This window comes from Pezoporus wallicus, unplaced genomic scaffold (genome assembly GCF_028554395.1).
Source record: "Pezoporus wallicus isolate ANWC-B61680 ecotype Strahan unplaced genomic scaffold, APGP_CSIRO_Pwel_v1 contig_6428, whole genome shotgun sequence".
Classification (NCBI taxonomy): Eukaryota; Metazoa; Chordata; class Aves; order Psittaciformes; family Psittacidae; genus Pezoporus; species Pezoporus wallicus.
This window is the reverse complement of record NW_026639269.1, coordinates 1,512,956-1,536,024: the sequence shown is the minus strand read 5'-3', so window position 1 is coordinate 1,536,024 and position 23,069 is coordinate 1,512,956. Positions and strand designations below refer to the sequence as shown.

General features: G+C 39.2%; 1 protein-coding gene across 4 annotated transcripts; it reads right to left on the bottom strand.

Annotated features, from left to right (window-relative positions):
- Positions 1 to 1,340: 1,340 nt before the first annotated feature.
- FBXO9 (F-box protein 9) lies at positions 1,341 to 21,362 on the bottom strand. Of its 4 annotated transcripts, none has more exons than XM_057414006.1 (14): positions 21,058 to 21,362; positions 19,087 to 19,314; positions 17,059 to 17,136; positions 15,923 to 16,081; positions 15,506 to 15,563; positions 12,554 to 12,653; positions 10,756 to 10,886; positions 7,841 to 7,955; positions 7,032 to 7,150; positions 6,644 to 6,734; positions 5,516 to 5,611; positions 4,666 to 4,759; positions 3,782 to 3,910; positions 1,341 to 1,919 (listed from the first exon to the last, which is right to left on the bottom strand). In XM_057414006.1, the coding sequence occupies exons 2-14, from the start codon at positions 19,228 to 19,230 to the stop codon at positions 1,908 to 1,910; spliced, it is 1,326 nt and encodes a 441-aa protein (XP_057269989.1). In that variant the 5' UTR covers positions 19,231 to 19,314; positions 21,058 to 21,362; the 3' UTR covers positions 1,341 to 1,907. The 4 variants fall into 4 exon arrangements, with proteins under 4 accessions (XP_057269989.1, XP_057269988.1, XP_057269990.1 ...); XM_057414005.1 differs by having other exon boundaries at positions 3,782 to 3,936; positions 21,058 to 21,356; XM_057414007.1 differs by lacking the exon at positions 19,087 to 19,314 and having other exon boundaries at positions 3,782 to 3,936; positions 21,058 to 21,356.
- Between the last annotated feature and the right edge of the window lie 1,707 nt (positions 21,363 to 23,069).

Here is a 23,069-nt window from a genome sequence, read left to right as displayed (position 1 = left end):
TAAATAATCATCTTCTGATTTTTGTGACAAAAACTTTTGATATTCATCAGCAGGCAGAATCAGATCTTTGTCTTTCACCCTCAACAAAAATGTACCTAACATGCTTCCCTGTTTACAAACTTGTCAATACTTCAAAACATGAAGTTAATATTCTAAGCAATCATTTCTCCCTTCAGCAATGAGAACATGGTACACTCTTTATTAAATCTGTTGTATGAAGTAATACTGCAACTGCAGTTTAAGGACACAGGCCAAAGAAGGGTTGTGGGCAGAGTCTTAGATTACCTATAAAAAGCACATAGTTTCAGATATACACATCCTATTCAGAACTCACATACCTGAAAGCTTCTCTACTTTTCTCAGACAACTGTAAGTAGCATAAGAGATTAAGATATTAACTCTACTGAATTAATGCAATCTTTTATAGCATGTAGCTTATGCACGGTAATTCCTAACTAATCATCTTCAATTGCAGGAAAATAATTTCTTTCAAAATAAGGAACTGCAAGGGACTGCATGTTCAAAATCATTATTTACTGATGTATTTTTAATCATGTAGCTCCTTGCAAAGATACACTTTATAAATTATGGAGCAAGTGTATTTCTTTCAGCAACTGTCACATTTTAATCCTCAAGTCCAGGTCAGTGTTTTGAAAGATGTTCAAAGGTAAATTATGCAAAATGGCCTTTAAAAACTACACTAAAAAGCTGCAGTTCTTTCAAGTACCCAAGATACATATATAAGAAGCAGCATTATAGTGTCTGTGCTACACCCCCAAGCGACATATGCAGGAGAAGCAGCATACAGTACCTGCACCAAATCTCAAGGTACACTTCATCATTAGCAGTACACAGCACCTGAACATCTACAGCAGCCTCAAAATTTATCTTAGTACAACAAATACTCAAAGGGTTTACAGCATCTGTAGCAAGGTTAGGTGAAGGGTTAAAACACATTACAGCCAGGTCCAAGTGAGCCCTGCTTAGCTGTACATTCAAACCTGGCCAATGCACATGCAGTATACACCAGCATTTCACCATTGCACTGCAACACTTCCCAAGCAGAGCCACGGACCCTGTGAAGTCATCCTATAGTGTAAGAGAACAACTCACTACCCACATCCCTCTCGCTTTCATGCCTGTCCTGTCAAGAAGGCAGGCCCCACCAAACTTCTATCAAAATCAAATAGAATTTATCACCAACTGTCATCACTGCATTGGTGGGGATGTACCTTCACGGTTAAATTTTATACTCCATGCTTGCTTGTCCTTGATTTTTTTTTTTTAGCCTTAAGATTGATGTTGACAAAATGCCAGATCTTAAAGGCAAACAAAGTATGTTTAATTTAAAGAAAACATTTATTTGAAGTTCTTTTAAATCACACAGTTTAACAGATATCAGACAATTTTCTCCTCTTCACATTTCAAGCCTTCACCAGAGACCACACACACTGTCCCATGGACAGTGAGATTTTCCTATAATAATTCCTTTTGGACAAACCAGTGTCCAGGCAGATGAAAATGCAAATTTTAAGCAGACTGATTTATAAAATCTGTTTAAGAAAAATGCAAAACAAAACAAACAACAAAATTTTGTTATCATATTCTTGTCACAAAGTAAAGGTGTTTAATACTCATAAGCTTGATCTCAAAATAAAACCCTGGCCATTCATAATCAAATAGAACATACTGCCTTCAAAAAATTCCCCAGAATTTTAAAATGTACCAAATATATATACATTTATAACTTAAGTGCTCATTACCTACAACCTTTTATTCATGCAAGAGTTGTGAGGGGAAAAGGTGTTTCTTAGAGCGGCTTTTCTGAAAATGCAGTAAAACTCTTCACTCGTGCAAAGAGCAAAGGGGTGTACACTTTGTCAATGTCGAAAGTAGTAACAGCTGTCTCACCAGTCGATCTGCAAAGAGTATTGTAGAAGCTAAATTAGACACAAGTTGCTGTTTGAAGCCCTCTATAATGCAGTCATGTTCCACAGCACAGTGTGTGCACCGAACTACAGCCAGAATGTGCCTTTCATGCTGCCTTGCTCTGAAAGCATTTGAATGCTGGCCAAATCACACTGTACACTTCTATTTTAATATCAAAGAAACCACTTTCCCCTTTCATTCTTATTAGCTCCTAGACTTGAAACAGTGCAGGATGTCACTCAAATCACTGTATTAATATTGAAGTAAAAAACCCCATTCATTTGTTTCAATTAGATCCTTGAATTAGAGTGACAGTAAAAACTTCTACATTTGCAAAACTTTAAAAATAAGAAAACCAAGTATTTCTGAATATCAGTGATAAAAAGCATATGCCCTCAAAGCTGTGTTTTATATTCATCCTTATTCTAGTTTCAAAAGGTCACCACCATATTGAGAGATGGAGCAGAACCTGGGCTGTACAGAAAATCAACACTGAAAAGAATGGCTGTGATATTGCAACTTCTTCATAAATAAAGTATGAAAAACTAGGGTTTATAAAAGTCATTTTTCTGTTTATGGAAGTTACCTATACTCCCAACCCCCAGCAGTTTACTTCCTAGATTTATACACTTACAGTTCAATAGCTGAGTTATGTCCCTATAAAAACACTGAATATAGAGATGTCCTGGGCTCAGCAGTAGCAGTCATTTTTCTCCTCCTTGGTAGCTGGTGTAGTGCAGTGTTTTGACTTTCAGCTCGGGAACAGAGCTGATAACAAGGATGTTTTGGTTTGGCCAAGGACTTTGTGAGCCTCATGCTCTGCCAGGGAGGAGGGGAAGCCAGGAGGAAGCAGAGACAGGACACCTGACCCAAACTGACCAAAGAGGTATTCCATACCACAGCACGTCATGCCCAGGATGTAACTGGGAGTTAGCCGGAAGGGCTGGAAGACTGCAGGGTCGGAGGAGGTATCGGTCGGTGCTTGGTCGGGCTGAGGGGGGCGAGTTATCGGTCAGCTGGTGCTGAGGTGTTGTATTCTCTTCCCTTGTTATTTCCTTTATCATTATTATCATTGGTGGTAGCAGTAGTGATCTGTGTTATACCTTAGTTACTAAACTGTTCTTATCTCAACCCGTGGGAGTTGCATTCTTTTCAATTCTCCTCTCCATCCCTCCAAGAGCAGGGGGAGGGCAAGAAAGGGGGGGAAGTGAGCGAACGAATTACCTGACTGGGTTTAAACCACGACAAGAGATTAAGAAGACTGGAAGACAATGCTTAAATCCACCCTAAATGCCAACATCTAACAACTGGACAGCCAACTTGACAGTAATTTAGAGCATGAGGTGCAAGAACAGTGGCCATGGCTCTCACTTGGTTAGTGATAAGAGCAGCTGGACACATGCCCATATTTTGCACCGCTGGATTACATAGTTTGTATATTTTACAGTTCTCACATGAAGGGTGCAGACGTTTCTAGCTTGCACATTCACAGAGGAAAAGAAACGTATCTCAAAGAATGTATGTTTTCCAAACCTCTTTACTAGTACAACACACTAAGTCATTCCATTCAGTTCTGAAATCATCCAAACACTGTGCATAATGGCTAAAATACTGCAGTTCTACCACTTCAGAAACTTCCTATACCTTTATAAAAGGTGAATCTTGGGATTTCTTAAAGTAAAAGTTCATTACAATCTGTCAAATCAAGACCAGTTACTGTTTTCAAACAGTTCATTAAAGTTTCCTAAGTATCACAGTCTTTACATCTCCTGTACTTAATACCGGACAAATTAATGTGACCTGTGCTTCTGTAGGTAAGTATCCTTCTTTGACCTTTTCTCCATTTACTTACTTGTAAGTTATGTGACAAGAATGATGTATCCAGACAAGTTTGTTGAACCTCTGGCGCCCACTGGAGCACAACTGTAGTCCTACATGAAAGCTGTAATCTGTTTCTTGCACAGGAACACGTCGGATATACCTGCATTTCGGGCAGTCAATTGGTTTCTGTACAAAGAGAAAAGAAGTATCATGACCTACAAAGAAACATATTGTGTAACTATGTATCCTAATGCCTAAGTAACTGTGGGGACTCTCATACTTAAAAGCAAGTAACGGTATTCCCTGAAAATACATCAATTCATACATAAATTATAGAAGTTCTCACAGAAAGTAAGGTAAGTGCAGAGGACAGCACTAAAACTATGTAAACTCACTGTAACGTAATGTAACACTTCTAATTTTTCACAAGTTTCTCTTGACAGACATGTTGTTAATCAGAAAATATAAAGTTGGTGTAACTGTGATATAAAGTTGACCAAATCATTCAGAGTTCAATTAATGAATACTGCTTAGTTTTATTTAATGTTGAGGAACAGAACTGCATACAGTCAAAGTTGATCTCAGAACCTCTTCATCCTGCCCTTTTGTTTGTTAACAATGCTCACAAACTACCTAATAGCACCACACACAACAATTAAGACATTACGGGGAAAGCCACTGTGCAAATGTGAACCAGATATTTATCTGTCCTAATAAAAGGGGGGTGGGGGGAAATGTTAAGACATAAATAAACATGGTGATTTATTTTTCAACCATTTAAAAAATTCTTTTTTTTAATCCACTGGTGTAACGTAAATCTTCGGGCGCCTCAAGACATTCAGTCTGAGGAAAAAAAAAAACCCTAAAAAGACCCATCTTTACACTATTTTTCCTCTATTCTATTTTGCTACTTACCTCCTCCTTTTTCTTCATTATTACAGCAAATACTTTGGTTTGACTGTCTGTTTCCTGGGAAAGGCGATAATGGCCAAGCAAGATTGCATCCGTTCTGGAAGGTTAAGAGGAGGATAGGGTCAAGGACATAAAAACACTCTCTGTCTCAGAAGAGTGATGTACTTATGATACAAATATCAGCAATGAAAAGAAGACTGGCTGCATATCGTAATTAAGGAAACTATTATTTTATTTCCATTTAGTAAAGTACCAGGCTCACTGACAATATGATATGATGGAAGCATTTTGGAAGATTGCTTTCCATTTTCCCAGATAGGACAGTAAAGATAATTTAGTCAGTTCTACCTAGCCTAGTGCTAAATGCTTTCAGACTTCCAATGAACAGCTAGCTCAAACCTGAAGTAACAATTTTCTCTGCTCTCAACAAGTTTGTGCAAACGTCATAAAGAAATCAAGCAATAGTTGAGTCTTATCCCACTAAAATCTTCACTTTCCTTCAAACAGTCAAGGAATTACGAGAAGCCAGTCAATAACAAAATATTATCTTCAAAAGGATTCAAAAACCACCAAGCTAATAGCATGTATTCTTCCATCTACCTCCTTTCAAAGTCTAAAGTCACATAACCTGCAAATGAAATGTAATTACAGTATCAGCACCTTAAATATAAAAGCATTTTTGCATACAAGTAAAAATTTTTTGTAATTCTCAGAAGACAACTATAAATATCTATAATACAATATAAATAACATTGTATTTTTACTCCTGTTTTGATAAGCCAATATAGAGAATCTGAGACAAAAGTAAACAGAAATTGCCAGGTAAAAGCCAGATGAATTTTATTTCAATAACCTTGTATTTTTAGTCCGTAAGCGAGGAACTATAGATTGAGGATCTTCAGGTGTTGTTAGCATCATAACTTGGCCATCTGGAAAGAATCGCAAATACCTGCAAAAATATAATTACACAACATAAACCTAGAAAACATATCCTTTTTCTTTTGTGCTTGGGTTGTTAGTTGGTTTTTTTTTAATAAATCACAGGATGTTCCCCAGAAGGATATAGAATTTACTAGGTAACAGGATTTGAAAATAAATTTCTTCACACATGATATAACAGAAAAAAAAGAGAGCAGAAACCAAAAGAGTTTTGAAGACTGAAAGATCAAGTTCTGAAGAGTTATGAAAAAGGGCAGAAGTTCACGATTTTTTTCACATCTATCAAAGTAAGAAGGCCACCCTGGAATCAAAACTGCCCTCAAGTAAGTTTCTCCACTCAGAGCATCCATTGAGACAAATGCATCAAAATCTTAATTACTGTTAACAGTAGACATCATGGACAATGTCGTGTGGACTCTATCGGGTTCTGGGATCTGATCAATTCCTGCAGTACTCAGATACTATGCTACAGTTTGTGAAACTACAGATATAGCCCAAAGATTCCATGGTTTCTAATAACAGCTTTCAGCCTCAGAAGAGACAGCAGAATGAACAACTAATGGTGGCCACAGCAAGAGGAGAACAGCATAAAAACAGGCTGAGGAAACAAATGACAAGGTATTTACAGCAAGTTGAGACAGCCCAGCCTCTGGATTATTTAAAATAGTTAAAAGTAAGTTAAAAGACAATTCTCGCGTAATTGCTTGTTTTCCTTTTGCTGAAAACAATTATTACACTGGAAACATAAAATACAAGTAATTTGGATAAAAAACCTGTGGAGAAGTATTGCTGTTCTTTACCGTTTAAGTTTCATCCACACGAAATGGTTAAATGAGGATGAAATGTGTTTCTAAGCCCATCTCTAATTATAATAATAAATTCTGTTTCTTAAGACCTATTCTCAAAAAGTAAGCATAGCTTTACACATTATGGTAGTTCCATTGACTTTTACAGAATGATTAGTGTTTGTGATATTGAGGGCTGGATTTAAAAGAATAAAGAGAGAGAAACATTTCACTCACTCATTGTACTACAGTTCTACCTGTAATATTCCACTTGGTGCCATGCTCTATAGAAACCATCAAGTGATTGTTCTCCTTGACGTATGTATTTTGTCTTGCTGATATAGACACCTACAGGAAAGGAAGATATACAAACAAAAATTAAGTACATAGAATATTTAAGATGAAAAAAATAACAATAATCTAAACTTTTGAGATTACTTTGGTTACTTAGATACATGGAAGGTTTATATTTTCTTCCCTTGCACCCTTCCCTTTTGTTTAGATGTTCTACACATTCAAGAGCCCAGACTAATTCAGATTAGGTCTAACATCAAAAACATCAAACCCACCTGATTGCTTCTGTCACTCTTACATGCAGTAAAAAAAAAACAAACAAACAAAACTATATCCAAAAGTACACCTTACCATCAAATCGAACACGAGGCCTCTCCAAAAACATTTCCCTCCAAGAGGTATATGGAACAAGCTTATTGCAGCTCCTACCCCATATTTTCAAACAGACTTGATGCCAGATTTCAGGATCTCTAGTGAAAATGAGAAAAAAGCAAACCCCGTAATTTTTCTGAAAACCTTGTTTAGCTTTTATGTATCTAAGTATATATATATATATATATATATATATATATACACACACACACACACCAGTATTTTGTTTGGATGGAACTGAAAGAAACTTTCTTGAATAACAATAGCTCTTAATTTAAAAACAATGACTTTTGAAAGCTACTCCCTTGTCCCACTGAAATTCAAGAACACAATGCCATTTTCAGCCAAGTACAGAACAACAACATTGCAGCAGCCTGTCACTTCTCTGTGTGGGCATATCAGGATGTCAACACAACCAACATTATTTTGGAGGTCTTGCAACTCTAACTCTCAAACTGAGCAGAGCAAGTAAAGACTTCCAACAACATCTTTTATTACAGTGAATTCATCTATCTAACATACCCTTAGTGGTGTATTCGAAAGCTGATTAGCACTGTGAGAAGCATAACATGAAAACTGGCACAGGAAGAAAAGGCAGGGCATACTCCAGCATGTATGATTTAGCACCATAAAATCAAAAAAATCCATAAACCCACCTTTCCAACACACGCAATTTCACTCTATGGATTCCACCTCTACAGAGTTTACACATGTTTGAGCATAAAAAAGTGTGTTCTTCTTCCCTAGAGCACAGAGAAGCTTCACTCTAGATAACTTCTCTACAATACCTGGCGCAAATGTAAAATCCTCGACAAACAAGAGATAATTGCTCCAATGATCTTAAGTCCAAGTCACTTGAAACCACCCATCGGAAAATGTACATTAGTACTTCCATAGGCAACACTGCAAAGAGAAAATAAATCCTTGTGAGATGGTAGCCTGTAAATCAACAGGTTATCTACAATCCAGGTTTGACCATTACTGAAGTTATGACTTTCCATTAAAAAAATCCAACATTTTCACATGGCAGCCAGGGAACAAAAAAACCACAACCTTTAATTAAAAAAGTCACTACATTTACAAAAAAAGTCACGTAAAGAAAGCACAAAAATCAAGAGATGGAAGTGCATTATAGCAAGATAATAGGGTAAAACATAGCTTTGGACTACAAATATCCACAACTGTAAGGTGTTTCACCAAAAATTCCACAGGTATATTGCCCATGCACAGTGACTGTGAAGCCGTAATTTCTTCAAACTGACCTAGTGTGTAACATTATCTCAAAGCATACTGCTTTTGCATGCCAAGCTAAATAAGCTCAGGTCAGGGTCAGTACTGAACAGGAGGTCCTAAGCCCAACATATCCATTATGAAGTTGATATTTTTGTGGTACAGCTCCAGTGATTGAAAATGCTATCACACATCAGTGCAGTGTTGAACGACTTTTTCTAATGTAACATAAGATAATGACAGAATCCTCATCAAAGCACCACAAGATCATATGATAATTTTCCTAGCATTCAGTGAAAAAGCCCTGGAAAAATAAGGAAAATTCTTTCTACTACCTTTCTGCTTCTCTTATACCATCAGGAATTATACTTCATTTATTTCCAAGTACTGCTTCTTTCCAGAGCCTATGACTTGAATTATATCAGCACGTGCACTTAAGACTTCATGATTTTACTCAGTGTAACTGTTTAGAGTTCAGATGGAGAAAGCAGCTGAGTGGCACAAAGGTACACTAAACAGTAACTAGCTGTAAATACGGTGGCAGAGACTGCAATTTAATAGAATACTGATTTTCAGTGAAAAAATATGCTTAAGAACTTTTCAAACTTTTAGAACTTTTCTTTTAGACTGCACTGCTGCATTCCCACAAATCCAATGAGGTTGGTTTTGCAATAAAATTTGATAAAACTTAAGTTTCACATTTCAGAATACTAACATGATAAAAAGTACATAACATCACTGGGCACTAGTTTCTGTATTCATTTAACACACATCTCCTTCCATGAATCTGACTTAATTCCATGTTTTGTTATTGAGAAGTCATATATTTGCTGTATTTGTAACCACTAAAATAATGTTCCAGTATAAAAAAAAAGTTGTGCAGATTATGGCTACAAGGTACAAAACCGTCTCTGGCAACTTATGAGCACTTTGGTATGTGAACAATTAGTGTCTTGGAGAATGGAAGATGCAAAGGATTAAAAACCTCTTACTACACAGTCACTCGTCAGCCAAAGACTTTGATTATCCATCTTATCATCCATGTTTCTAAGTTTCTAGTAAACTAGGGATCATTAAGATACTTTGCTTCAGACACTGGGCACACCCTGTAGAGAAAATATTATAGTATTTCTGGTGAAGAATGCTATCTTGGCCCTACACTTTACTGTGTAAAACAACAAAACTACTATGAAAAATTGCTTGTACACTAGGGAGGGGAAGTAAATATATTCAGTATATCAGTTACATAGCAGAGGTCTGATCCTGTCCTGTACAAAGGGTTAACTGGCATTCCAAGATTATGAACGTCAACAAAATGTAAAATGGAACACAGAAAATCCATTCAACCAAATCTGTTATTCCACACTGTTTCAATTTTCTTTGGGCTGCTGAATTCTGTGACCATTGCACTACTGTGAGGACCAAGAGGAACAGTCATCATTCTAGCCTACTAACTTCTGAAGCAGACATCATGACCTTAAGATTTTTCATTCTGCTAAAAACAGTTAGTAAACAAGATACTGTAACACAGGACTGGCAGGAAGGCAGAAAATATAACTAGACAGAGACCAAGACTGCTGTTCAAAAGAGACATCTCTTGAGATCATTTTACAGTAATGTCTACAACAATATTGACTTTACTGGAAAAAAAAAAAAAAAAAAGAAAAGAAAAGATGCTTTCTCATGTGTACAATGCCAAAGTTGTTAAAATTTATGCTTTAACAGCTTGCTACATTTATTTTCCTTCCTTAAGCAGTACAGAGGAGATCAGAATAAGATTTCCAAGAGCAACTGGTAATTTGGGATGCAAATCAGCATCTCATTTTAAGAGAGTCTCTAACATACATACTCTCTATGATTTAGATCTTGCAAGGAAGTCTCAGGATGTGTCTTGGAATCGAAGTACTGAAAAGCTTTACCCTGCAAAAGCCTTTCTAGCTATGTTATACAGTCTTGCTGTACGTGAAAAAATGTTTGTTATAAAGATCTGATACAAAATCAGATAAAACAAGAAATGCAAAGATGCACATTCTTCACAGAACAACTATCTATTATTCAGACTTCAGAATTCTAACAAGTATTTGCAAACAACAAAAAAAAAAAACCAAAAAAAACAAAAAACAAACCCAAACCTACATTTCACTTCTTCAAGTGAAGTGAACATTAACTGGAAGGAAAACTGGAATACACTTACTTCAGCAAGTGTGTTCCTAGAAGTTGCTACTTTTAAGTATGACTGATCCTGAAAAATTCTACTTAGTAGTAGTACTATATAGAAAACCTTGTGCAATAAAGGCAAAATCATGTATGAAAGCAAGATCTATTTAGCTAGTTGATGATCTTTTTTCCTTCACATCTAACTATAAAACATACTGCGTGCACTTCTTTGTAAGTGGCTTTAGAATGAAGGAGATGTTTTAATTGAGTGAAACATGAAACCGAACTCTCACACTGAGTGTATCTTAAGTCATACCTGAGATGTGGGTCTGGCTGACATCAACCTCAGGCTGACAAAGTTTGACTGAAGATTCCTGAAGAGCCAGCTGTTGCTGGAAATCCGACAGGAGATCAGCCATCTTGTCCTCCTCTTTGTTATCCTCAACACTAGAAAAGGGGGAACGCCAACGCTGTGATACTGGACAAAACATACCAACAGGTACAGTTCTTTTGGCACCAACCCACTGTCTTACCCTTACTTAATATAGTTGTTTCCTGTATGTTTTTAAAGAAATCTCATTTCATCATAGAATAAAACACCTACTGCAATCTTACCAAGTTCATTTAGATTTTGCTGGCATCCCTCTGCCAGTAGCAACTTTCTTTAATTCCAGTTCCAGTTTCTTTTTGTAATTAAGAGTTCACCGTTTTTAGTGAAGTCACTGAAGAACTGCTTGATTCCATGAGAAGACAAACCTCCTCTTTCACTTTCTCTAAAATAAGTCATATGCAGGAATAAATTATAATTGACGGGAAGTTGTATTTTGTCACAAAGTAAGATACTGAAAGCAATTAGGGATTTTTTTTTTTTTTACTCCTGCGTTATTCACTGAAGAGCAACCCCAAGCCTGTAGCGTTGCATAGGATTGTTGTGACACAAATGCAGGAGCCGGCACTTCTCCTTGGAATGTTATACCACTGGCCTCAGCCCATTTATCCAACTTGTCCAGATCCCTCTGTAAAGGCTTCCTACCCTCAAGCAGATCAACACCCCCAGAGTCACAGAGGCTTACTGGAGTAGGAAAATGATGCTGAAAGAAGAAAATAATCTTAAGGAAACCAAAATTTTTATATGACTGCAGTTCATCATCCAATATTTTCCCTAACGCACAAATGCACAGCAAAGACTTCATGCTAGTTCTGAAACTAAAGATAGCACTTAGCTCATATTACTCTCTTTTATACTGAGTAAACTTCTGCATTGAAGCTGTCATGCCCTAGGGCAACAAGACTGAGCAAGTAATACCATATGAACATTACTGGACTTTTCCCTTTTATCTTCAGTTTTAAAACTCTTCATTTCTTGTAGTTATCAGCAGCATTTATGCCTGCTATCAGTAAGCAGTGAATTGGAAAGCTCTGTATCATAAGCTTGCCTTCACTATGCTATCCAAAAAGTAACAGAAGTTCTGGCCCTAACTGGAATCCTGTCCTCAAATGTTAAGTCTTGGGCTCAAGTCAGGCCAGCCTTAAGCTGCTACACATCTGGGTGTGCTGAGGCCAGAGGTATTCCAATGATTGCAATGAGGGAAGACCAGACTACTCAGTCTATGAGCTCCTAAATATATTGCTCTACTTACTGAAAATGCTCCCCACTGGCTGTGTTAGCACAAGAATGGTAGTATATTCCCTTGCTTAACTACTATGCTTATTCCATGGTACAAAGCTTTTACTAATTGATCTTTTTGCCACCTACAATTTTGTACATGATCCCAAACGTGTAAAAAAACACAACTCAGAAATCAAAAGTAATAAAGTGAAAAATTAGTTTTTTTTCTTTAAGTGACAACGTAACCATTTATAAAACTTCCACTGAATTTAACTATCTGCAAAAACAAAGCCTGTTATTTTCTTTGAACTACAGTACAGAAAAGTCCTCCTTGGACTAATGCACCTATGAACTTCCTATGTAGCAGTCTATTCAAATGAAAGAGGACAAGTTTTCGAAATGTTGAGAAACTTACAACTGTGCAGCAGAGCATTCATGTGCTTTAGAGACAAAATTTCAGGTTTCAGTACTCCTGTGCCCTTAATTAGTAAATTTTCATACTTACCACCTGTTCCCAACTCCATCACCATCTGGGGACCGTGTATAGGTAATCTTAAACTCTATGTCAGGTACAAGCTGCATTGCTAGACGATAAAACTTGATGGCTGAAAATAAAGGCTTAATGTTTAAATGTGTCTGATACCTACACTAGCTTATCGAAGCAAAGGGTTTTTTCAGAGATGGCTTCAGCTAAAAGCATTAAAAAGATGGAAAATGCCTTTGCCTAGTAAATCTTATTTAGTCTAAACTGATTAGGTTTAAATTCGATACAGAGGAGAGTTACATTAAGCACCTGTTTTCAAAACTAAAAATTTAATGTATTTTTCCAGGATAAAGAGCTCCCTCAGATGAACTTCATCTTTTACAGATTTACTTTAACTACTACTAATTCAATTATGCAGTACAAAATTTTACACTAAAACATTAAAAAATCCTGATTTTGTTTGTGGCCCAGCACTTACTAAGCTTTCTCAACAAGCCATAAAGATTTTAGGCATTATATTCATAAGTAACCATGAGGAACATGAAAGAAAGATGATGCAGGCACCTTAAAGTCCTGCAGTCACTCTGCAGTCCCCGTACAGTGCAGTCCCTCAGACATATACAACATTATGGAGGTGAGAAACATCAACAAAGTGTTGTAATTTTAAAACTTAACAGACACAAGTAAATTTTACTGTAGCAAAACCCTGGAAGTTACAGAAAGCAATGAAGCAAGCCACTTCATGGAGGGTGAGGAACCTGACTGGAGGAAAGCAGCCTTGTCAGAAAGCTATAGAGCAAGCACAAGATTATGGGATGTGAAGGTAAAAATGACAGACTGGATTTCTTCTAGCACACAGAGAAGTACTTCTGCCTTTAACACTCCAAAGATGCTACAAACACAAGTAGAGAAACAGGTCCAGGAAAATCACCCTAAGGGAATGAACCATTATTTAAGCTGCAGAGTGTCTTTCGAGTTAACTCTGGGGATACTATAAGTGGATTCATTGTATGTACACTGTCATTTTAATACCACTGTTAACATCATATACATATTCATCTCTCTGTATTCCCGCATGCTGATCAGAGGGCAACCTTCCCTCAGTTTGGACCCTTGAAAACAAAACCCAAAATAAGATATCAGTGAGTGGGGAGCTCAGAATTTAACACACTAGTGAGTCAGAGAAGCCTGACTTTGGGGCAAGTAAGTGTTCCTATTTTTTCAAATTCATTTCAGGGCTGGTTACTGACAAGTAGTATCCTTTGGCTGGTGAGGATGAGGAATACCAGGAGTCAGCTAAACTGAGATCAGCATCAACTTTAGAATTCCATCTTGCAGCAACACCTGTACTGTACTTAAACATGAGCAAGCTGCTGTACATAGCTGTCGCACATATGTCAGCTATTAGCAGATTTCAGAAGCAGGCTGAAATGCCACTTGGATTCCGGTGACCTGAGCCATGTCAGCAGATCAAAAAGTGTGGACTGAAAACAGGTGTCCTGACGTGTTCAATAATATATCTGTGTCTGGCACAGGACCTTGTCTCTAAGATCTCATAGATGTATGTGTAAGAACAGTTTAGTTTTGTTTCTTTAAGTCTCAAATCAAATTCAAATGAGAAATAATGGATTCATATTCATGCAATCCAGATGCGTAAAACACATCTGTGAAAGCAACTGTCAGATGCTATTACTTCTCTGCTGCTATGTTTAACATACAAGGAGTAAACTCAAGCTATAGTGTTCATTTTATATACACAATGTTTAAACAGACTGCTTTCGTCACATATTGTTTTTAAATTAAATTAGAAATTGTTGGTATGAAAGAACCTTTATAGCACACTACACGATTTCCTATATGGTAGATTACATACCAGACTTAGTTCTGATGTCTTTTTCACTGTGCATTTAATTATACCAAACACACAAAATAGCTTAGCCTGAAATAATTTTGCCCTGTAAAAGCATGTAATAAATTAGAAACTGACCTATTACTTTTTTTACCTACTGAGGACTCTTACATCACTCAGTTCATTTGAGATCTGGAACAACAACCAGAAATCCCTGGCAAGGAAAAGAAAACTTCCATGGCAGAGATGAAATTTTGTATTTGACAGGTGGCTGAGTTCAGGAGCTCCCAGAGTTCTGCATATCTTGACATACGCTGCACCTGCACTTTAACCAAGGAGGCCAAAACTTCTAGTGGATGAACAGGATGGCATGTATCTCCTGTGTTCCTTTCTTTTGCCACAGAAGAATTAGAAACTGGTATTTCCACTACAGACCTACAAGACTTGAAGTCAGAATGAGCTTCTTAGTCTATATATTCTGAAAACTAAATATGAGGAAGAAAACTTTGAATTTGCAGTTTTCCTAATGCTGACAGCAAGAGGGCAAGGAAACTAAGTATCTTAAATATTTATGGCAAACCTCATAAGACTACCAGATTTAAACATTCGTTTCAGGAATTCTTAAAGAAGCTATTTTAGCTATTTAGAAGCATTTTAGCAGTCAAACAAACAAAAAACAAATAATGAAACAACAAAACATTCCACAGGTTAAGTAGTTCTGTTCAAAGTGAAATGAAGAAAACTGTGAGCACATGAAATATAATATATTGCCTTGATTAATTACTATGCTTTTTTCATGTTACAAAAGTCATAAGAAGCAGTATGTTATATGAAGGAGCAATCCAGTGCTTCATTAAATTACCAGATTTCAAAATGCTGTTGTTTTGTCTGAAAGCTAAAGATTATTCTCTTGATCTCACTTTAGCTTCACCTCAGCCTTAGAACTGTGTTCCTTTTATAGCAAGTGTGCTTGCTTATCTGAGTAACTGAGCTCTCAAATTACTATTAGCCTGCAGTTTAAGTTCACTGGCATCATGCTGTCCTGCATATAAATTAGAGGGTTAGATTCTGCTGCAATAAAGATGTTCATTGTAGACTTTCACACTACCTTAATTTCACATTACCTTCATAAAGGGCCCCATTTCGTTCTTCTTCCACTGCCTTCAGGAAAAGTTCTTTTGCCTGCAAAACAAATTATACAGAACAGTTCTTTAATACCTTACAAGTGCAATGTCACTTTACTTAGAATATGCTACAAGCCATAACTGAAATTTCCAATCAACAAGCTATGTAAGTTCCTGCTGCTCACCCTTTACCTCCAGCCTTTAAAAAAGTAGACTGGGAAGGTGACACAAAGCCAAGAACAAAAACTACAAAAATCAATGTAGGATTACAGAAAGACATTTGTATGGAGACAACAGGTTAATCACCTTTCCTGTTTCTCTCTATATAATTCAGCATTAGGTTTTATGACAGTTATACTGCAATACTAACACACACACAAAAAAAAAATCCCAAATTACACATTTATGTCTTTGTACCTTTTCCTCTTTTGCTATCTCCTGTGTCCTTCTGGCATCTACAGACTTTACTCCAGGTCCTTTTGAAGCTGCTTTGCACGGTGGAGGTTCCAACCCACTAGAACTGACACCTGGGGCAAGCTCAAACATCCACTGAGCTCTGAACATCTGGAGCTCTGCCTAAAAAATACAATTAATTCTGACTTAGTATCACATATTTAAACAACACATCTTCTGAGAAGTATTATAAACACAAAAAAGAATTTCAAAATTATGCTTCACACTTCCAAGTCTTAAATAGTTTCCATGAGTTAAGACACAGTTCGCAATTGTTTTATAGTAAATTAAAAAAAAAGTGCACAAATACCTGTTCAATCTCATTCAGTAACATAAGTGCTTTTACCTGGACTGTTCACCTCAGAAGAAAAACTGATGTTTCAGAAGTGATTGTTAGTACTATAGTTGTGACCTAAGACTCCATAGAAAAGTATACTTTCTAGACATGATGCTTCCTCTTGCTTATGCAGAATTATCTTAAGCAAGAAGTCAATTAACTATTCAAATTAAAATTTAGAAAACCTAATTTTTTGTCCACAGGCCTATTGAGCTTCATAGCAATCAAGGCTGTCATTTACATAATATACAAATAACACCTTACACTCCTTTCTCTTTTAATAAATAAGGACTATGCTCTGTGAAACAAAGTAAGTTATAATTCTTGCCATGCATTTTTTTCAGCATCTTTGAAGTTACACTTTACATATCTCTTGCAATCATCACTACTTCAGGGAAGCAACTACACAGATAACTAGTGAGAACACACTTTTCTATCAGACTGCTTTTATCAACTTTCTGCTCCAGAAGAGAATGACAACTTAAACTGGAATTTGATCCATACAGAAAATGCTGTCCAATTTCTAAACTTCTTCAAAGAAATTCCAGATCCGCCACAAGCTTTCTTTTCATCTATACAGATAACTAAAGACTTAATCTGACACTTGGAAAACAATGCAGAATTTGTATCTGACTTTTGAAAGGGCAGACAGATTGAACATTTGTCAGATCAACAAATGTGCAGTAACTAAATGAGCATAGTAATGCAGCTTAAATCACACCAGTAATATGTTTGTAAAACACCACTAGCATGAGAGACATACCTGAAGATTTGCTTCACCAGGTCTTTCACTGTCATCAGTTCGTACCAAATCAGAGTGACAATCTTCTTCACCTTCTGCCTAGTAGAGAGCAGTCAGACATGATTATAGAGCCTGAGTAAGTCTCTACAGCATTTTCAAAAAGCAAAACTCTCGTTGACACACATTAAAACCCCCCCAAGCATACTCTCGTTTTCCCCATCCTAACCACCTACCCCACAGATCATTAACTGATAATAAAAATTAATCTTAAAATTGCTGTCTACATTAACCCAATGAAGTTGGGTTTTGCATTTCAGCCACATCAATCTAACACAGATTAGTTATGTATCACTTGAAGGCTTACACACATCAGTACAGTGCCACAATACCCGAATGAAGGTCAGTGTCTAAATCAAAGCATAGAACTAAAGCTCCAGTATTGAACAGCAGCATGCTTAACACAAGAAATTAAAATTTAATAACTGTATTCTCATTGTAAAGATAACTAGTAGTTCTGATTTGCTTAATATTTACAAAAGCACAAAAGACCAGTGCTTTGAGAAACAATAGTTTATGAGAATTACGAGTGAATACAGGAATCTCAAAAAATACATATGAAACTAAACAAGAAATGTGTTGTAAAAGAAAACAAAAAGCTAGCATGAGAGCTTGACAGCTGGTTTTATTTACAGTACTGCTGTGAGACAGGTTAAACAAATAAGACCTTGCATAAGATGGTTCAGAAAACTTGACAGAGCTCTACAAAGGAATTACAGCTAATTTAAGAGCAAATTCAAAAAGACGCAATAAATTCTCATTGGGAAATATACTCAGATTTGTGGAATCTATACTAAACCAAAGGAAAACAAATTTTCTGAACATCAATGACAACCACCGCAATGACAACAGCAGCAAGATGCCAGTACTAAGACATTTGTTTAAGGTTCTTCCTGCAGCTGAAGCACCCCTGGTTTTCTACCTTTCTGAACTGTTTCACATCTGTAGCTCTGCAAGCACAAATGCAAAGTGAGGTTCTAAAAAGGTAAACCTGGCATTAAGATTACCATAACCGCTTACAGAAGTTTCGGTTCCCACTCATTCCTACTGTAGACAGTGCTCAAAGACTTCAAGTGACATTCTGTTAGTCGGATTCTTCCAAGCTCTCATAAAGAAATCTCTATTTCCTGCACAAAGTGCAGAAATCAAAGCACTCTTGTATTCAGAAAATGCACAAAACTTTCCTAGCACCTAGAAGTTCATGCTCAAAGTACAAAATACTGAAAAATCTGGTGGGAATGCAATGTTTGTTCTTTCTGTCTTGGTGACAATCTCCTCACAATTCACCTGTAGTACTTGTCTCTGATTCCCCAAACCACCACAGACTTATTGGCTTGTCATCTGTAAACATGTTTTTACTGATGCCTCAGTCAATTTACCTTTACAATTGATAAGGTGTCCAGTGTTGCTTGGCTGAAGTAAACATATGTTGCATCTGTTTCTACATTCTGATTTGAAAGCTGTACATTTTTAATTTCTCAGTGGAGAAAACAAGGAAGCCTAAGCTCCAAAGCCTGAAGCAGCATTACCTCTGAGCAGGGAGTAAATAATTTAGGAATTTCATGGGGTCTGATTCCAGAATTTTGTTGCAGGCAGCTAATGCCCTATGAGTTACAGCAGTCCTACCACATTATTTCAGCATCCAGGGATTATATCTACGCTAGCCAAAAGAAGATAGCCTAGGAAAAAGCTAGCACGGAAATGGGTGTCTGTAAGTGCATTATTACGGCACTGGGCTGACACAAATAAAGTCTGCACAGAGATTAAGCCTTCTGGTTTCAGCTGAATTATGTCCGGTCAGCTCTCTGGGCAAAACAAGCCTGGTTTTATCTGCAAATTGCAGAAACTAGCAATTTCTAAACCAAATCAACACATGATCTTGTACATAAGGGCACGCCCATTAAAATCTTTAACTCATGAAGTCTGTAAATAACTAATTTAAGAGTATGAGTTAAAATTATTTAGAAGGTTATGAAGTTGACTGATGTTTACCTCATGTTCAAAACTTGTTGTTTCAGTAATCTGTTCAAGAGTCTTGATTTTCCTCCCTTTGTCTCTGTTCAACTGCCCTCCTTCTCCTTCATTTCTGAGGCATAGACAGTCATGGTTCTGGACCAACTGCTTCCAAAGTGTCATTCAATGCTCTTTAAAACTTAAATGTCCTCTCAATCCAAACAAAAAATACACCATATTACGAAGACCTAGTCCACAGCCTAAAAGCTGTCAAAAAAAAATATCATGAAGTTGATTACAACCAAAGTTTTAACTTTCATCACTACCTCCTCTATAGTGAGTGCATGTGTAATCTGAAGCCTCTCATATCAAAGGTTTGTCTCCCGGCAGCAGTGGCAGTGTAAGTGACCATCCCTCTAAATTTACCAGTAAGCAATTCATTAACATTACTACTGCACGGCTAACTGGACTGGAAAACTGATCTCTACTAACAACCTTTCCGCTATGTATTTGATCTGCTAAACGCTATGGTTTTGCTAGAATCGGAACAAATGAGCAAACACAGGTCTCACTGAAGCAAGGGTCTTCACCAGCAGGCAGCTCACGAGACCACACCTACAAAGCACATTGTAACTTCTAAATATTGGCTCCTCACCCTAGCTCTGATGATACTTAAATTGTGATTTCTGAAGTTCACAGAACTTTGCACTGTAACTGCTACTGAGTGCATCAGTCTGGGCTGCTCATCTTTATGCTGCTGGCCTTCCCTCTGCTACAAGTCAGCTGTCATATGGCATATGGACTTTATCTTGATTGAAAGTGAGATATCCTTAGTGTGTACTGACCAGCTCAGATAATTTTACATGAGAAAAGTGGCGGTCAAGCAGCCAAAAGACTGACAAGTCAGAAGTAAACATCTGAATTAGACTTGGTAGATTTGATTCTGATTTTCCTGCAAAGCTTTCAAAATCATTTGCCAAATGCAAACGACCATTTGCTGATTGCAAATGCTACTTGCACAGCTTAGGTTTAAGTATTTTTCAACCATGCTGTTTTCCTCAGAGCACAACAATCACCTACTAAACTGTCTGTAATGCCAAGTCCTTTAATAGTTCAGATCTTTTGTTTCAGCAAAATAAAGCCAAGATCAGAAAGAGTTCCAAGTTCACTGTCACCAGCTGAAGAGGGCTACACATGAGCTGTACAGAACTAAGGGAGAGGTAAGCATGGCAAGCTAAACAGTGATGAACAGCAAATGTTCTACTGGGGGGGGGGGTTATATGAAAACAAGGAAATTGCTCCATTTTCCTGTCAATGTGGTAAAAGCAACACTGTGCTCAAAAAATACCTGTTTTAATCATGGTGGAAAGGCATTTTAAGACCACCTGAATGACAGAAATGGTTTAACTTTGAATTATCAAGTTTTCATCGCGGATACTTGAGTCCCTACTGAGGTGCAGTCAGGAAAGCAATACTGAACCCAACAGTAACTCACAAACTCGAGTAAATAGAGTGCTGGACCCATGGCGCTGCTGAAATTGTGAAGAGACTTTATGCCATATGCTCTTTGGGGGAAAAAAGAGAAAGACAGGGCACGCTCGTCCGAAATGATACCGTGATTTGTCCGGGGACTTCTAAGGGCAACTAGGTCGGTCCTGAACCAAGCAGCCCCACTCATGAGCCCAAAATCCTCTGCGGAAGGCGGCCGTGCCTCCTTGCGGCGCAGTTACCCGGGGTGGGATCATGGCCAGGAGCACGGCATACTGCCCGCAGGCATCTCCCTGTGTCCGGGCGGGCGGACAGGGCAGCGCTGCTCGGCTTGGCGGCCGCTCCTCCCGCCCGCGGGCACACACCCCCTGCCGCTGTCAGCGACCCCCCAGCTTTCCGGCGGCGGGGCAGGGCCGCCCTTCGCCCGCACCTGCCACGGCGGCCGAGCCTCACCGCCACAGCCGAGCCACAGCCCGCACACGCCCCGCCGCAGGCCGCACTGCCTGGCCGGGGCCCTCTCACCATGCTGTCAACGCTCGGACGGCGCTGTCACGTCCGGGGGTCTCTCCCCCCCTGCTCGGTCCGTGTGTCGTCCCCGCGGGGGGAAATTAGCAGAGTTCTCGGTCGGAGAAGCGCACCACGCAGCGGGAGTAACTGCGGGCCCTGCGTACGGCAGCCATCTTCCCAGCGAGTGATGGGCAGGCGGGCCGAGAGCAGCAGAGACACATAACCAGACAAACCCGCAAGGTCAGAGCGCCGCCTGACGCGCGGGCCGCTCCGAGGCGCGGCCACCGGCCCCTCGGACTACCCGTCCCAGTGCGCACCGCAGCCCGCGGCGACTCTCTCGCCTGCAGCAACACGCCGCGGGGGCTGTCGGGAAACGTAGTCCTGCGGCGGCACCCCCTTGGGAAGTGGCGCGTCCCCAGGCCGACCGCGCCCAGCGGCGGGGCAGAGGCTGCTGGGAAGCGTAGTGCTTCGGGAGGCGAGCCCGAGCCAACACTCCGCTGCAGCCGCTCCGATGCGGGACAAGCGGCGATGTCCGTGCCCTCTGCGCAGCCTCCTGCCCCCTCGGCATGGCCTCTCAGCCAGGTGTCAGAAGGAGCAGAGCTTGCTGTGGGAGCCGCCATTTCCGCAGTCACTGCGGTCAGAACGGAGCCTCGTTGTAGAGCAGCTAAACACGGTGGCAGGGGGGCGGTGAGTGCTACTCCTGTGTGGCGGCAGTGTTGTTGAGGTACAGTTGGGCTCACAGCCCCCTGTCCTCTCTCCATCCAGTTCTGTGCACAGAGTTACTACGTGCTGTCAGTACACCTCGTCAGGTTCTCTAAAATAGGACTAAACCTGTTGTTTTCTAACCCGTATTACAATCCTGTTCTATAGGAAGACGACGTGTATGGGTCTTTATGTAGGACCTCCGAACCCTCGTGTATTCACAACCCTGAATGTTGTCAGGAGCCAGAGGCATGTGTCTCCTCTGGCAATCCCTGGCTGGCTGGCTAGGGGAGGGGGTGGGGAGGGAAGCCACTGGGCGCACCCTTGTGTCAATGGCTGAGGTGACAGCAGGGCAGCTGAGTTTTTGAGGTGGGGTCATCATGAATACAACCAGTGATCCTTAATGCTGCTTCGCATTTGGTATCAAGAGTCAAAGCTGCCAGGCTTTTCTCCTGCCTGGAATGTCCTGTCTTTTGGGAATCATCGAAAAATATGGTTTGCGTTGGACAGGACCTGGAAGATGATCTAGTTCCAGCCCTCCTGCCATGGGCAGGGACACCTTCTACTAGATCAGGTTGCTCAAACCCCATCCAACCTGGCACTGAACACTTGAAGGATGGGGCAGCCACAACTTCTCTGGGCAACCTGTGCTAGTGCCTCACCACTCTCACAGTAATCAACTTCCTAATATCTAATCCAAATCTCCCCTCTTTCAGTTTAAAGCCATTCACCTTTGTCCTATCCCTGTAAAAAGTCCCTCTCCTGATTTCTTGTAAGCCCCCTTAAGTACTGGAAGGTTTCTATATGGTCTCCTTGGAGCCTTCTCCAGGCTGAACAAGCCCAACTCTCCCAGCCTGTGGTCATAACAGAGATGCTCCAGCCCTCTGGTCATTTTCATGGCCTCCTCTGGACTTGCTCCAACATATCCATAGATGCTGAAGCCCTGTCTCTTACAACAGAAATCCAGGGGTACCACAGCTGTCACAGGGCTAGGTGCTAACACATCTTTATGCGTGTGAGATGTAATAAGGGTGGCTTAAAGCAGAAATCTCTTTTGAGTAAATGTGCACTGCTCCTGTTGGCTTTGCTGAGAGTCACACATGTCCATACGAGGGAATTTAACTCTTTTTAGGTTTATTATTCTTTTTTCAGTCCAACAAATATAAATTTAATGCCTACATTCTGTTGTGAAGGGGAGAGGCTGGGAATCCAGAGCTTCTTGGAGTTCCTTCATGTCTTTTATTAACAAATGAATGTCTTGGTAAAATTGCTGATGTAAAATCCTCCCCGCAGGGAGCAGCTGGATGCACCACACTCCTGAATTA

Bases quoted from the DNA above. Each gene is read 5' to 3' on its own strand.
- FBXO9 (XM_057414005.1), bottom strand. From the start codon at position 19,230: ATGACACTTTGGAAGCAGTTGGTCCAGAACCATGACTGTCTATGCCTC. The intron at 17,137-19,086 runs GTAAACATCAGT...GCTCTCTACTAG, and splicing joins CAACAAGTTTTGAACATGAG to GCAGAAGGTGAAGAAGATTG. The intron at 1,920-3,781 runs GTAAGTAAATGG...TACTCTTTGCAG, and splicing joins TCTTGTCACATAACTTACAA to ATCGACTGGTGAGACAGCTG.